Source organism: Oryzias latipes, chromosome 22, assembly GCF_002234675.1.
Source record: "Oryzias latipes chromosome 22, ASM223467v1".
Taxonomy (NCBI): domain Eukaryota; kingdom Metazoa; phylum Chordata; class Actinopteri; order Beloniformes; family Adrianichthyidae; genus Oryzias; species Oryzias latipes.
In genome coordinates this window covers 5,046,451-5,060,351 of record NC_019880.2, presented here as the reverse complement: position 1 = coordinate 5,060,351, position 13,901 = coordinate 5,046,451, and the positions used below count along the sequence as shown (strand labels likewise).

Below are 13,901 nucleotides of genomic sequence, written 5' to 3'. Positions count from 1 at the left end.
ATTTTCTTAAATACACAACAATTTTCTTTGTATTTACGCAACTCAGACTTTTAAACTCTCATATCTTCGCTCTTGTTTTGTTTTTTTGGAGGCGCGGCGCTGTACTCAGCCTTCCCATGTCAGCTTCATGACGTCCTGCCGGGACTAGGGACTTATTTAACCATATTATGTTTCTATGTGTACAACTATATATTCATGTACGTTTTCTTTTAAAGTTAGAATTCACGTGTATCTCTGTTGAACTTAACTGATGCCTCTACTTAGCGGCTGGTGTTCATGGCTAACGTAGTGCCTTGACTTTTTTAATCTTAGGTTGAAAGTAGCCCAGTTAGCTGGCGTTGTTTACCGTAACCCCTTTTGTCGTTTTGTTTGTTTTTCATTAATGTATCATTCTGAAAAGTTGCCTTTGCTTTTGATACGCTGTGAGATCCACAGGAGGAAAGGCCAACACACAAAGATCTTGACCTTTACATTTTAGAGGGGCAGCGGCGCCGTCACAGACAAACTCCCACAGGTCAGGGGGGCACGTTCGTGCACTTTTCCTCGGCGTAAAGCCTGAGTCCATCACACCCGAGTCTTAATTGTCGACACCTTCCGTTGTGCCTCACGCACCAGTTTCCTGTAAACTACTCTGCAGTAGTTCTGGACCAGAAACGGATACTGTTTGTATTTTTGTAGAACTCTTATGCACGACCGCAAAGACGGTTGATGCTGTTGAGGACCAAAGTTTGCTGGGTTTTTTTTTCTTAAGTTCCTGTTCACATTCCTGCAGTTCTGCCAAAACACTTTGGGTTTTGTGTTCCTCGTGCTTTTGGGTAACGAGTATACTGTACTGCTTTTTGTTTCACTTTATGGAGATCTTGGTAGAGATGGCATGTGGATGAATCCTTAATCAAGCACAGTGCTAGCTGTGATGTCGACTGTAGAAGATTCTATGCCTTTCAGTTTCGTTGAAGCTTTTTATTTTCTCTTTCTTCTTTTTTTTATAGGGGGGCGGGGTAAGGAAAACGTATGATGCGGGGTTGATGGTTGTATATATTCATGTTTTTGTACCACAAAATAATTTGGATTATATCCACTTTTACGTTCAGAACATGTATATTTTGATAAACGGTGCAGACATATGAAAAAAAAAAACTTTTGTAACACAAAGACATTAAATCTATCTGAACACAGGAGTGTGTCTGTATGTGCCCCCCCCCCCCCCCCCCATGCCATTCTGTTCTGCATCTTCTGTCGCCTTCAATAAATCTTTGTGTTTTTCTTCTTTCATCTGGCCTCATTTGGTTTCCGTCTGTTCTCTTTCTGTGACGCTGCCGCTCAGTAACATCCTGTAACATTTTCCACATTTCTTGACCTGTCTACTACTCGCAGGGTTTGGGTTTTTGTTTATATATTTTACTACACTTCTAACTTTGTGCTCATCCCAGCTGAAATCCTGACTGTTCATCTGAGCTCTCATTTCCCTCAGTCTTCTGCGGCGCATCTGATGATTCACACACGTCCAGACTTCATTAAACTTTGCCACATTGAGCATTCATTTAATTATGGAGCCCTGGAAATGACATTCCTAAAGAACTGTTTCCTCAAGTTATTCGAGGCCACAAATAAGCTTTTTATTAGTATTTCATATTATGTGGCTAGAATTTGCCCACAAGTAGCGTTTTATGAGGCCACAATTTAGTATAATGCCGCAAAGGGGTGTTTTGTTGCCCAAAATGAGCCTTTTATCAATGTTGTGTGCGCACAAATTAGAATTTTATGGCCACAATCTAGTATTTTGTGTTCTAAAATCTGCATTTTGGGGCCACAAATTAGTATTTTTCGCATTATGTTGTTCGAATTTCGCATTTTATTTGTTTTTTCTTGTCATAAATTAGCTTTTAGTATAAACAAATGAGCACTTTGCTGCCACAATTTTATATTGTGGTCAACAATGCAAATTTGATTAGTATTGTGTGTGCGCAAATTAGTAGCAGGAATTGATACCAAAAACCTAATTTTTGCACATGAAATGCTACTTTATGGTCAACATTATTATTAATGAGGGAACAATTTTAATTTTTAATGTCATGAAGGGCTCCGTACTTTCTAAATACCAGATTCTTTAGATATAAAATATGAGATTACCTTGTAAATACATCTGGCCACCAGGGGGAGTCCTTGCTCTGACGTCAGCCTGCAGCTAAAGGTGACTTTAGCTGCCACTCACTCCTGTGAATGGTTACCTGCTTGATCTCAAGTGCTTTCTTGGGATTTATACTTATTTTCTTGGGAGTCCTTGCAGAGAAGTGAAGAGGATTAACTTCAAATCTTGGGACAAAAGAGAGAAAAGGGGATTTAAACCCAGCGGTGTCTGTTTGTGGCAGAGAGGAGCTGGAGTTTTTTTTTTTTTTTACTAATACCAGTGGCTCATGTAGTGTGATCTTTGGAATTCAGTCCATTCCTTAGGAAAAGAACAACTTGAAGGTGGAGATTTTCCCAGAGCTTCACTAACAATGTTTTAGGTATCCAAGTTTGATAGCTGGTCAAGTTTGCAACCAGGCTATGAAATATTTATGTTTATACCATTTGTCTAAAAAAAAATCTTTCATTTTCTGTCAATTCTGTCAATCACTACACTCCTGGCAGGAGTTTCACGCGCCTTTGATGCCCCAGATTCTTGTTTATCTGCTGCACCTTTCACTCTGCTCTGCACTCTCTCTTCTGGCATGTAAAAATGAAAAAGCATCACTAAAATGATGCAAAAATCCAGACTTTTGGGTCCAAGGATCTTTGTGTGCAGGACTAAATGAAACCATGTGGTGTTTCCACATCTGGCAACATTTATTTACATTATTGCTGCAGCCTCTAATCAAGGAAAAGTAGCAAACAGCTACACGGATCCAAACCTTAAACAATGGAGGGGGGGGGGGGGGGGGGTTCAGTCTCTTCACTCCAGTTTTCCTCCTTTTACATGAAGCTAACAAGAACAGGGGGTTGTCTGTGGCTCACATGAGACTAACTGCTTCTTACAATGACATAAAGAAGGAAATGGATGAAGGAGAGGCGAGAGATGTCTTATGATATGCCGCCAGGAGAGTATCCACCTGTATCCATGCCTCAGACAGATGTTGAATAATTCATGGAGAGAGGCAGACAACATGCAGCTGTATTTGGGTTATGGGGTGCATGTGTTCCCTCTCTGAGTGCGCACAGCCAAAATTACAGACATTACTTTGCAGGCAGAGGAAAAAAGTAGGCCACTTTGCATGAAGGAGCCAACTGAGAGAGAGAGTGTGTGTGTGTGTGGGGGGGGGGGGGGGGGGGGTGCACAAAAGCTCACTTTAACATCGCCTTGGAGGGGTTTTTAGGGGTCTGTAAACTGCAGTCCTCCGCCTTCATCCGTTAACACGGCGATTCCTTTTCCAAATGAAGTTGTTACAGACAACTTCCTCGAATCAATTCTCATCTGGCTGAGATTGGATTGATCCTCGCTGGAGCTCGAGTCATTCGGCAGAAGATGGCATATCGACACGTGTAAGCAGAGGCACGGCGCGCTCCGCGGGAGGAGTGGGAGGCTTTTATGGCTGCATCTGCCTCCCCAGAGGCGACGGCTAAATACATAAGATGGATATGTTGTTGCAGAGGCATCATGGGTGGCAACGCCGCGTGACGCGCGGAGCTGTCTGCGGGGTGATGATGGCTCACAGGCTTTAAGCTCCCCGCTGCCTCCGCTTGCCATTTGGGCCTAATGGACTCTGATGGAAAATGATTGTTGCAGAGACCCCCACCCCCAACATACACATACACAACACAGACACACACACAACTCCACTCAGCCTAAACTTCTTGCGCGTAGAAAACACCGTCTTTGAGCAAAAGGTGGTGGAATATTTACAAACTGGAGTGATCGCTGGGGGGACTGTCACTTATTTGCGATAAAATGCGTGTATATTTAAAGTTGGATTACTTTTAATGAGTGTTGTAATGACTTCTCCACGCCTGTGCATCGTCAGAATCCCCAGAGGAGAAGCGAGCGGCGCAGAGAGGCCACAGCCCCGCCCGCACAGAGAAAACACACGGAGGGAGGGAAGGATGGAGAGAGAGGGGGTGTGCTTCCACCAAATCAGGGTGCAATTGAGTGATGCTGCCGCCATAGGTGCAGGTTACACGAGAGCTCCGGTCATAAACAGACGTCCAGTTGCTGCGCGTAGAGTCTGCGTGACGCACCGGGGGTGAGGGCGCACAGAGCGCAGAGCCAGCTGAAGCGGGGGGACCAGCAAGTTGGCATGCTGAGCGATATCTGCCAAGGATGGACCAGCTTGTATTATAACAGTTGAACGGGAAAGGAGGGGAGAAAGAAGAAGCGCAATCTTTTTTACCCCGGATCTGCCTCCTCATCCTCGTCCTCTTCACTGTGGGACAAAATGGACCAAAAGCGGAGATTCGTCGTGAAAGAAGCGGAGCAAAACATCCGGTAAAGAAATATGACTGCCGACTTTGACGCTGTCTCCTGTCCGCCGCTGAGCACCGATATAATAAAGAGATTCGGATGAATTCTGGAGTGCAATCAGTTCACATCAGCCAGGACGGATTGGATTCCAGTCGAGCGGCGCATCCACGGCCCCGGGAGCGCGTAATGGAGGAAAAGTTTCGGATCTGGTAGAGGAGACGCGCTCGTGAATGACGTGTAAATCTCGCTCCACGTTTGGTGACAGAAGAAGTTTGAAAGTACATTTCCAAACGTTCAGCATGACTTGAACACCCCGGGGGGTGTCGAATCTCTCATCAGGCCGGTAAACCATCCATGTCCCGGTGACTAACTTGTCCAGAGACGCGCGTGCGGACGTTGATGCTTTCTGCTGCAGCGGCAACGCAGTGAAAGCCCGATTCCAGTCAGAAAGTGAGCCTTCCTCTTCTTCCCCCCTCGGATATCTGATGATGTGCCAGCTGGGGCAGAAGTGTGTGATGGAGGTGGTGCTGCTGACCATCCTGTCCTGGATGTCCGTGTGGGCCGAGGAGAAGATCATATTTGACAGACACGCTGTTTACTGGAACAGCTCCAATCCCAAGTGAGTTTTTTAGGAGAGTTCAGCCTCGAGCTGTCTGTCTGTCTGTCTGTCTGTCTGTCTGTCTGTCTGTCTGTCTGTCTGTCTGTCTGTCTGTCTGTCTGTCTGTCTGTCTGTCTGAGACATGGTTTATGTTGTCTATCTCTCTATCTATCTGTCTGTTCTGCGCGTCTCTCATCGTGCGCAGATGAGCCCTGAAATCTGAACACAACTCCATCTCTTGTGATGCCGCGCAGAACCGCGCGGCGCGTCTGTTTACTCAGTATCTGATTTCCGCTTGTTTTACAGAATTCTGGCTCAAAATCAGTTATTGATGTTTTCACAATGAGCGAGCGGGCGGCCAGGGCGCATGTGCGCGCTCTGAATGTTTTCCGCGGCAGAGAGGGAGCTCCTTTTGTCTCAAACAATGAGGGCATATTGCCTCCTCTCATCACCGTCTTGAGATTTCCTCCCTCTTTTTTTCAAACAGGTTCTCTCTCACACACAGACAAAGCTTTTTTTTCCATCTTCCTCTCTGGTCTCAGGGCTGCACATCAGTGGACGCGCAGTTACGCGCGCCAAATGCGCCGGGGTTTCTCATTGACATGGGGCAGAGCGCGCTGCGCCCGTCTGTCTAATGGTTTGTGACAACCCGGTCAGCCTCTTTCTCTGCCTCTCTCCTCATTCTCCTCCTCATCCTTCCTTTCCTGTTTGTTTGTTTTTCTATGTGGATAAATAAACAGTAGAAGTGCTCCCTCTCACTCACTCACTTACTCACGACTGGATTAGTTCAAACCCGACGACTCCCCGCATCACCCAAACACACGCAGCGCTAACAGGCCCGTCTCTGGCTGCATCACCGTTCCTCAGAAGCCTTCTCAAATATTTATCAGGCGAGGGGGAACATTTTCTCCCTCGCTCACAGTCTCTTTTTCTGCTCTGCCTTTCTACTCGTCTGCCTGGCCTTCCTTCTCTCTGCGCGCACCCGCGGAGACTCGCAAACACCTACACATTGCAAACGTCATGGGGTAAATTGAAGCAATATGGAAAGATTGCTGGGGGCGCTGTTATTCCACCAGGGACGCGCAGAGATGCTGGAGCAGAGAGGGTGCATCAAAAATGCATCGCTGCTCGTCTGGGTTAGATCTTGTCACCACTGGGGCGCAGCCTTTCTTCCTGCGCGCATGTCACCCATATCTCACCCAAGAAAGCAATCCAAAGGTTTTATTTACCACTAAAGTTCTATTTTATCAGCTGCACAAACCTTTTGAACAATTTGTAAACTTGAAAGAAAGAAATCCTGCACCTTCAATAATGCAGAACTGCACAATTGCAAAAGCACATAAGCATCCCAAGACAGTCCAAACCAAAAGCGGAAGAGTCAGACTCATCCTGCTGATCATTCATATGGATGTTCTCAATTTATTCCCTCTGAAGTTCACAGAGAAACTTCATGCTGTCTCTTCCTGTAAGGACAGTTTCTCAAAATGCAAAATGGCGCTTCAGTGACACATTTCATGCAAACAGTGGCTCTTTGCCTGCCTCAGTAATACCAAGAACACATGTCAGGTTTTGTCACCTTCTGGGTGCTGCTTCATTCTCCGTGGTCTGATGGGAAACTTGGAGATGTGATGTGAGGAACCTTCATCTCATCGGTCACAGTGACTCTCTCTTAACTGGTAATAAGCAAAGTCTCAGTGTATTTCAGCTTTCAGCAAATGTGTAAAAAAAACTGCACGAAAGGGCTTAAAATAGACACAAAAAAAGTCAAATAATGCAGTTTTACTGTTCTTCCAGAATTCTAAAACACTGCAAAATTTCATCTGTGGTTAGATTTCCCTTTTTTCAGAATCAGGAGGGCAGGTTTAACTATTTCCTTTCTCTTTTAGTTGATTCTGGCTTCTTGTAATTGACAGCAGGGCACCAAAATTATAGGTTATGCTAGATTATTTATTTATTGAGTAAATAACAAAAACATTAGGAGTGAGACTACTTCAAGTTTCTCCAGTTAAGTCAGTGTTAACTTTTTTCAGTGTTGATTTCCAAAAACCAAAAATATAGCCTCAACTAAGATTTGCAGTAAATTTTTCAGAAAACTTTCTGGAAAAGTTTCCTGCTTGTAAACGGGATGAAACTGGTGCTGCTCCACATAGTAAAAGGTCAGCAGGCAACATGTTTCAGATGCTGTTTAGTATTTTTATCCTTTTTTTATATTCTCAAAAGTGCTAACTATTATTAATTTAGTTTTTTTTACATAATACCTTTTTGCTGCTGTTTTAACATCAAATGTGATTGAATCTTATTGAGGACAAAACTCTTAGTGGTAAAAACAGAAGCAATAAAACAACAATTTCTTAGTATTGATGTAGTAGAAAAAATACTCTAAATCATACTACTTATTGATTAAATCATTTTGAGGGTTATTTGACTGGATAAAAAACAACAAAATTATTCATAAATAATTCAGTGCTGTCTTATTCCTAATAAACAGTAAACTGAATCTTTATGATAGAGGTCAGAAGGGTCCAAATACTCAAACTACAAATTATTGAAACAAAAAGTTTAAATGCTGTTATAGTTTGTACTGATTAAATAGAAAGTATCAGACAGGAAATCCCACCAATTTTTCTAACAATCAACATTTTTAGTTGGTGGTCATGAAAACAAATCTTAATGGTCCCATTTTTGAATGTTTCAGAATATTTTCTCTACAAAGTCCACTCCTGCATAACATTTTCTACTCATTAGTGAAAGACACGTTGCCAGAAAGACAGGAAACAACGTTTTCGTTTTTCCCTTTTAAGATATTTTAGATTTTTAGTTAAAAATCTCTGAATATCAGAAACAAAGTTTGATCAAATCACTTTAAACAGCCTTTGCAGCACACGTTCAAGCGACCACTTCCAGTGAGATATTTATGTAAACAAATGTGCGTTTCAGGCTTCCGCATTCAAAACTCTATGCAGTGCTAGGAAAGTTTCAACGACACTTTTTGGGCTCTTTGTTCAAAAATATGCATTGAAAGTGAAGCTGAACTTTGACCTTTCATGGACTAAGATTTGGTAGTGAGGTATATGGATGGCGTCCCCTTTTCCTTCACGGAAGCCCCAACGGTTTAAAACAAATCACAAATGAGCGTTCAGCGTGTTGACGGCTTTTTGAATGTGCCTGGTATAAGAGTGGCTTTAGAGTTAAAGACAAACAAACTGAAAAACAAAAACAAAGCTAGCCACCAAAATTTAAATTATACCAAACCTCCCACCCCTTTGCTCTGTTCTCCCCCCCTCCATTCACTCAAACACCCCATGGCCCAACACACACTGAATCAGGTCTGTAATCATAATTGATGCTTTTTAGACTTCAGTTGATCCTTTCTTTGAGTTTTATTCATGTCTCATTTTCTTGTTTCATTGTTTTGGCTTGGGGAGGGGGGTGAGGCGGTCTGTGTGTTTTAGAATTTTGCTTTTAAAAGAGTTCATTCAGGAAAAACAATTAACAATGCACAAGAGAACATTGATCCCATAAAACATGAAAATATGTGCCAGCTTTCAGCAAAATTGCTCATTTCCACTTGTAGTCCCAACAAAAGTTAGAACAAGTACAAGCAAAACAAATCCCTGAAATGTATGTATGAAAAGTGCTTTATATAAACACAATTTGATTTGAATTTCCTGATTCCGTTTATTACAGATTACAAATCAAGTATTTTTGAACTGTTGCTTCATTCTTGAGTATTTTCTTTCACTTGTTAATGTTACTTACTTGAATAAAAGTGGATGACAACTCTTTACTCAGACTAGGTAGCAATATCAAATAATCCCAGTCTTACTTGAGTATAGTTTTTAGAGACCTGTATGCCTCCGTCTGCAGGTCACGGTGAACCTGGAAGCAGATTTTTTGTGACCTCTTTCTGCCTTAAATCGAGTTTCATTCCCAGTTAGTGATTCAGGGCAAAGATGGACAATTTACAGAAGCAAAAACCTTCACAGTCTGCATAGACAAAGATGCTGAGCTTACACAGAAGCTTCATTTTTGAGGACCATGTTGACTAGTTATGTGTTTTCCTTCTGCTGGTGCTTTTTTTTCCTGTTTAATTCAGTCCGTCTTGACCTACTTTCCTCCTGAGTGCTTTTCATGCATTAGCCGTTATCAGCTCTATAGTCTTTGAAATTCCTGAAACTTTCGAAGTGATGGTGCTGCCGATGTGTCACTCAGGTGTGTTCAGGATCAACTTGATCCGACAAAAAAAAAATCATTAGCTGTAACTTGGAGGAGGAGGTGGGGGGCTACATTTTAGGGGGAAACCTTTTTTTGGGGGGGGCCTACGGCTCTCAGCGCTTCCATGTCTTTCAGGGCCTGGCTGGATAATAGAAAATGCATTTGATAATCCAATTCAAACAGCTCCGGCCACGGAGCGCTCTCGCGCACGCATACACACTCCTGCGCCGTGCATCCTTCTGTTGTGATGAGATACGCTGTGCTGCACAGTAACAGAGTACTGCAACATTATTAACATAGCATTATCACAACAATGCTGCAACATTAGATCTGGAAATCTCACATGGAGGGATTTGCGCCCACATGCAGGCAGAGTAAATGTGGAACACACACATGCAGGCCGATTTAGGTCACACCAACACAACCAACAATGACTGTCTGCTAAATACAAGGTTACACAGGGTCTGGTTTCCATTTACAGAGTTAGAAGGTAAACATGGGACACCTTTATGTGCAAACCAAACCATTTCTTTCATTTATTTGTCACTATTTTGCACAGAAGTTTGCACAGATCTCCCTCTGGCTCCCCGCCCATCATCTAAAGCTCACAGGTGAGAGGCTTTGTTCACCCCAAGAAGCTAATGTGCTCAGTGCAAGGGGCTCTCCTCTATACACACTTGCAGACACACAAATGCTGAAACGTCCGGAAGGATCACCTTATCTAATCCCACGGTTTATCCTTCAAAAGACTTTCTTCCCCTTTCCGTCTTTGTTCCCCCTCTCCTCCTTCATCCCTGCTTCTTTGAGGAACTCCATGTCAGTGGGAAGAGCTGAGGATTGACGACGTTCTCCTTCTTTGGGACCAAATCTATCTCCTTAGAGACACACGTGCACGCACATGCGCCCGTGCACACACACACACACTTTTTAAATGTGAGCGCACAAATGCAGTCAACATGCTGCTGACTTACGTCCAGTTTCTGCACACAGACCTACGCAGTTGCAGTGTTTTTCATCTTCTTCCCCTCGTGGTGATGTGTGCAGCTTCCCTTCAGCCATGCCACACACATGCAGACGCACACATCCAGAGATTTGCCTGTAATTCACATGTTAACTCACATCCTCCTCTGCTCAGTTACTGTCAGTTGGCCTGACTTAAACCTGCCCTGGGTTAAATCCTCCTTTCACCACCACCTACTCTCCCTTTCACCATTTTTCTTCTTCTTCTCTGTCTTTGCATCTCCCTATCCAGCTTTCATCTAGCGCTCACAAATCTTCTGTGTATTGTATCATGAAATCCCCCCTGCTGCACCTTCCTTCACTCCTGGCGTTTGGGTTGTGGCTTTTCTGATCCGGCGTCCGCATCGCCTGAGGCAGCCGTTTTCTGCAGGTTGCGTGTTCTGCCCACGACCCAGTTTGTACAAGGCTGCTTAAGCTGACAGCGGCGTTCATCGGTTTATGTTGAGACATACCAGAGTCGCAGGTCAATGTGGGCGCTTAGCTCAAGCTGAAATGATCCTCAGAGTAATTAAAGTTGAGGTAACTACTTCGCAAATGATTTCTCCCTGACAGAGGAGACCCACTTTCATAACCTGATGTAGTCTGACTGATCTTCATCATGGACGCATCCAGTAGCGATGGGCTGCAGAAGGTCATCTGTATTGGTGTTAGGGGGGGGTCTGTTGGATTTAAATGCATCATGACAGCAAGAATGTTTAATGATTTACTTTGCTAAATACTTCTAAACTCATATTTATTGAATTTCAGTCAATAAAAGCAAATTTATGGAATTTTATGATATAATTTATATCATGATTACACAAAAGACACGATTGCATCACAAACGTATCTTTTTTTTAAACCTTCAACTCCTTTGTCTGAATGTTTTTCAAAGAATCCTGATGAATTTTTTATAACAAATTTTCCTTTGAAGTTTAGATTTTCTCAAAAAATAAATTCACCAAATTTCCTCCAGATTATAAATTTTAAATAGAGTGAAACATTAGACTTCTTTTTTTTTAGAGTTACGAAAGTCGAATGATTTCATTATGCGTTCAGTGGATGTGTGTTTTGGACTTAGAGCCCCAAAATGTACTTAAGAACTTGATGATGCGTGAACACAAGTTTTGAGTGTCAAAGCTCACCCATAGACTTTTCATAGGAAGCGTCCCCTTGAGCGCGTCACGCTGAGGGGGGGGGGACGTAGCATCGGGTCAACGCGGTCAAAATATTTTCTCTTTCCCCTAAAAAACATTCACGCTTCCTAAAAAGGTTGAAATTTTTACAGATTGTTCTTTTTTATCCCAGAATTTTCAGATATGACTAAAATGTCTAAAACTTTCAAGTTAAAAGCACTTCACACTGATCTGCATGAGCTTCACCAGAGTTCTTTTCTTTGGCTAGTTTGTCTCTTTTGGTCAGTTGGGTTATTTTTAATTCAGTTCTGAGGCTACAAAAAGGACTCACTTTTTGCTGGGTTATTTTAGCTCAGGAAAAAAAATAGTCGTTGGGTTGATTTGGGTTAAAATAAAACTTCAGAAACCTAAAACAAAAGAAATCTCGCCACCAAAAGTAACCCAAAAATGCATCCCAACATGAATAACCCAAATATTGGGTTGTAGAAATAACCAAAGTGTTTTTTTAGGAGTGAAAGTAAACCTTCTCCCAAACTTTGAAGGTGAGTCTGCCAGATGCAATCAGCCTCTTTTGAAACACTGAAAATAAACCCAGAACCCAGAAATAAACTGGAATTCTCCCTTTCCCTTCAAATTAAAAGAACATACAGAGATTATCCCAAAAAAAAATTCTTCTTTACCCTAAAACCTTTAGAACAAAATGAGAAATCTGATTATTTATGAATGCAGCCTGATGCAAACTGAGTTAGTATTGAGTCATGACTTTGAGAAGAAAAAAGTCCTCCTTTCTTTACATTTTGACTGAAAACACAGAGGTTTAGTCATTTTAAAGATGGATGAATCACTTTGGGGGAACCTGAGCTGTCCTCGGCATGCAGGCTGCCTCACTTAACAGCAAGCCAGTAATCACATCAGAGCTCCTGCTGCCGTGCTGAGTCTGTCAGCTGAGAAACTGTCCTACTCCAAATTACACCTTCATTTAGCTGGTAATCATTTCTGATGAGCTTTGTTTACCTAAGCTCCTCCTTGTGTTCGCTGATGTCGACAGAAAGTTTGGAAAACTCTTTTCCAAAGACGGAGAGGAAGATGACCTTCGTGGTGCCGCTCAGGCCGGCATCGAGCAGTTAGCAGATTTTAATATTTCACTCTTCGGGTTTTTCTTTGTGGCTGAGCCATCTTTTCAATGTCGGAATAGAGATTTTGTTTCTCAAAACTGCGGCTCAGAATGAGAATCTGTGTCTCTTTTTTTCCCATCGTCGACTTGCCCAAAAATCTTTGACCCCCCCAGGGCAAATGAGATCTGATGCATTTTTCACAGATTGTTCCTCTTCCTCCACATTTCATTCATGCCCCGAAAGTGCCTGCTGGAAAATATCATCTGATCTGCCCACAGGAGTGGAATGATCTGTTTAGTATGTCTGCAGCATGGAGTGGAATTAGTAATGCAATATGAAGCGTTTAGTTAACTTCCCCCCACGTTTGATTGTTCACGCAGTGCAGCAGGTTGAAGGAACGAGCGAGGATTGTGTGCCGCCGCTTCTGTTGCCATCTTCCGTCTAATGAGGTTTGGTGATGATAATGACTGTAGCAACAATGATGATGATGATGATGATGAAAGTGCTCCAAAACAACCCGAGGAGATCCCAGGAGTTGTTGTTTGAATGAAGAGAGATTGAAATAGTTCGGGCCAGCCAGGAGACAAAAGGCAGCATGGTGAGGCTCTTTAACAGGCCAGCAGGCGGGATGAAAGAGAGAAGGAGGGAATACCGGCCCGGAATATGAAAGATTCCAGGCTGCAGTTGATACGTTGCGAGCAACAGTCATTGTCATTCCTGCTCCATCCTTGTTTCTGCTCCTCTATAATACTCATCCTCAGGTCTCAGCTGGATTGGCTGATTGTTTGACTGAGCGAAAAAAAGGTTTTTTTCCACTTGTTTGACAGAAATTCTGATCAAATTCCCCACAGCCCTGATTTTCTTATTAAAATCAGCTGGAAACAGATAATTCCACACATTTTCCAGCAAATGAAAGATTGCCAAACAAATTCACCAGGAAACTTTGAACCTGAACATGCATGTTTGACAGTCAAGTGCCTTCTTTTTTTTTAAATATTTTAACAGTCATATACAATCTTGGAAGGAGAAGTTTGATCCCAAAATCCTACAAAGTCAGTCGGTTTCCATTTGACACAAATGACTGGTATATGGAGCAAAATGTTCTGTTACGTAACTCAAAAGGTTTGAGATTCATGCAGAACTCAAGTAAGTTAATTAAGTCCATTTTTTGTCATTTTTATCTATTTAATTATAACTTTGTTTGGAAACACTTTCTCATTCAAAGACTTTGAAAATTGTAGATTCACACTGAAGGCATCAGAATTATGAATTAACACATGCAGAATTATATACATAAAGAAAAGTGTGAAACAACTGAAAATATGTCATATTGTAGGTTCTTCACAGTAGCCACCTTTTGATTTGATTACTGCTTTGCACTCTTGGCATTCTCTTGATGAGCT

The 13,901-nt window shown here is 42.5% G+C and overlaps 1 protein-coding gene across 2 annotated transcripts in view; it reads left to right on the top strand.

Annotated features, from left to right (window-relative positions):
• Positions 1 to 3,337: 3,337 nt before the first annotated feature.
• The window catches only part of LOC101175360 (ephrin-A2), a 100,872-nt gene continuing 90,308 nt past the window's right edge, over positions 3,338 to 13,901 (top strand). For both annotated transcript variants that reach the window (XM_011490165.3, XM_004082446.4), the window contains exon 1: positions 3,338 to 5,054. In XM_011490165.3, coding sequence (XP_011488467.1) covers positions 4,921 to 5,054 — 134 coding nt within the window. In that variant the 5' untranslated portion in view covers positions 3,338 to 4,920. The remainder of the gene's footprint in view (positions 5,055 to 13,901) is intronic.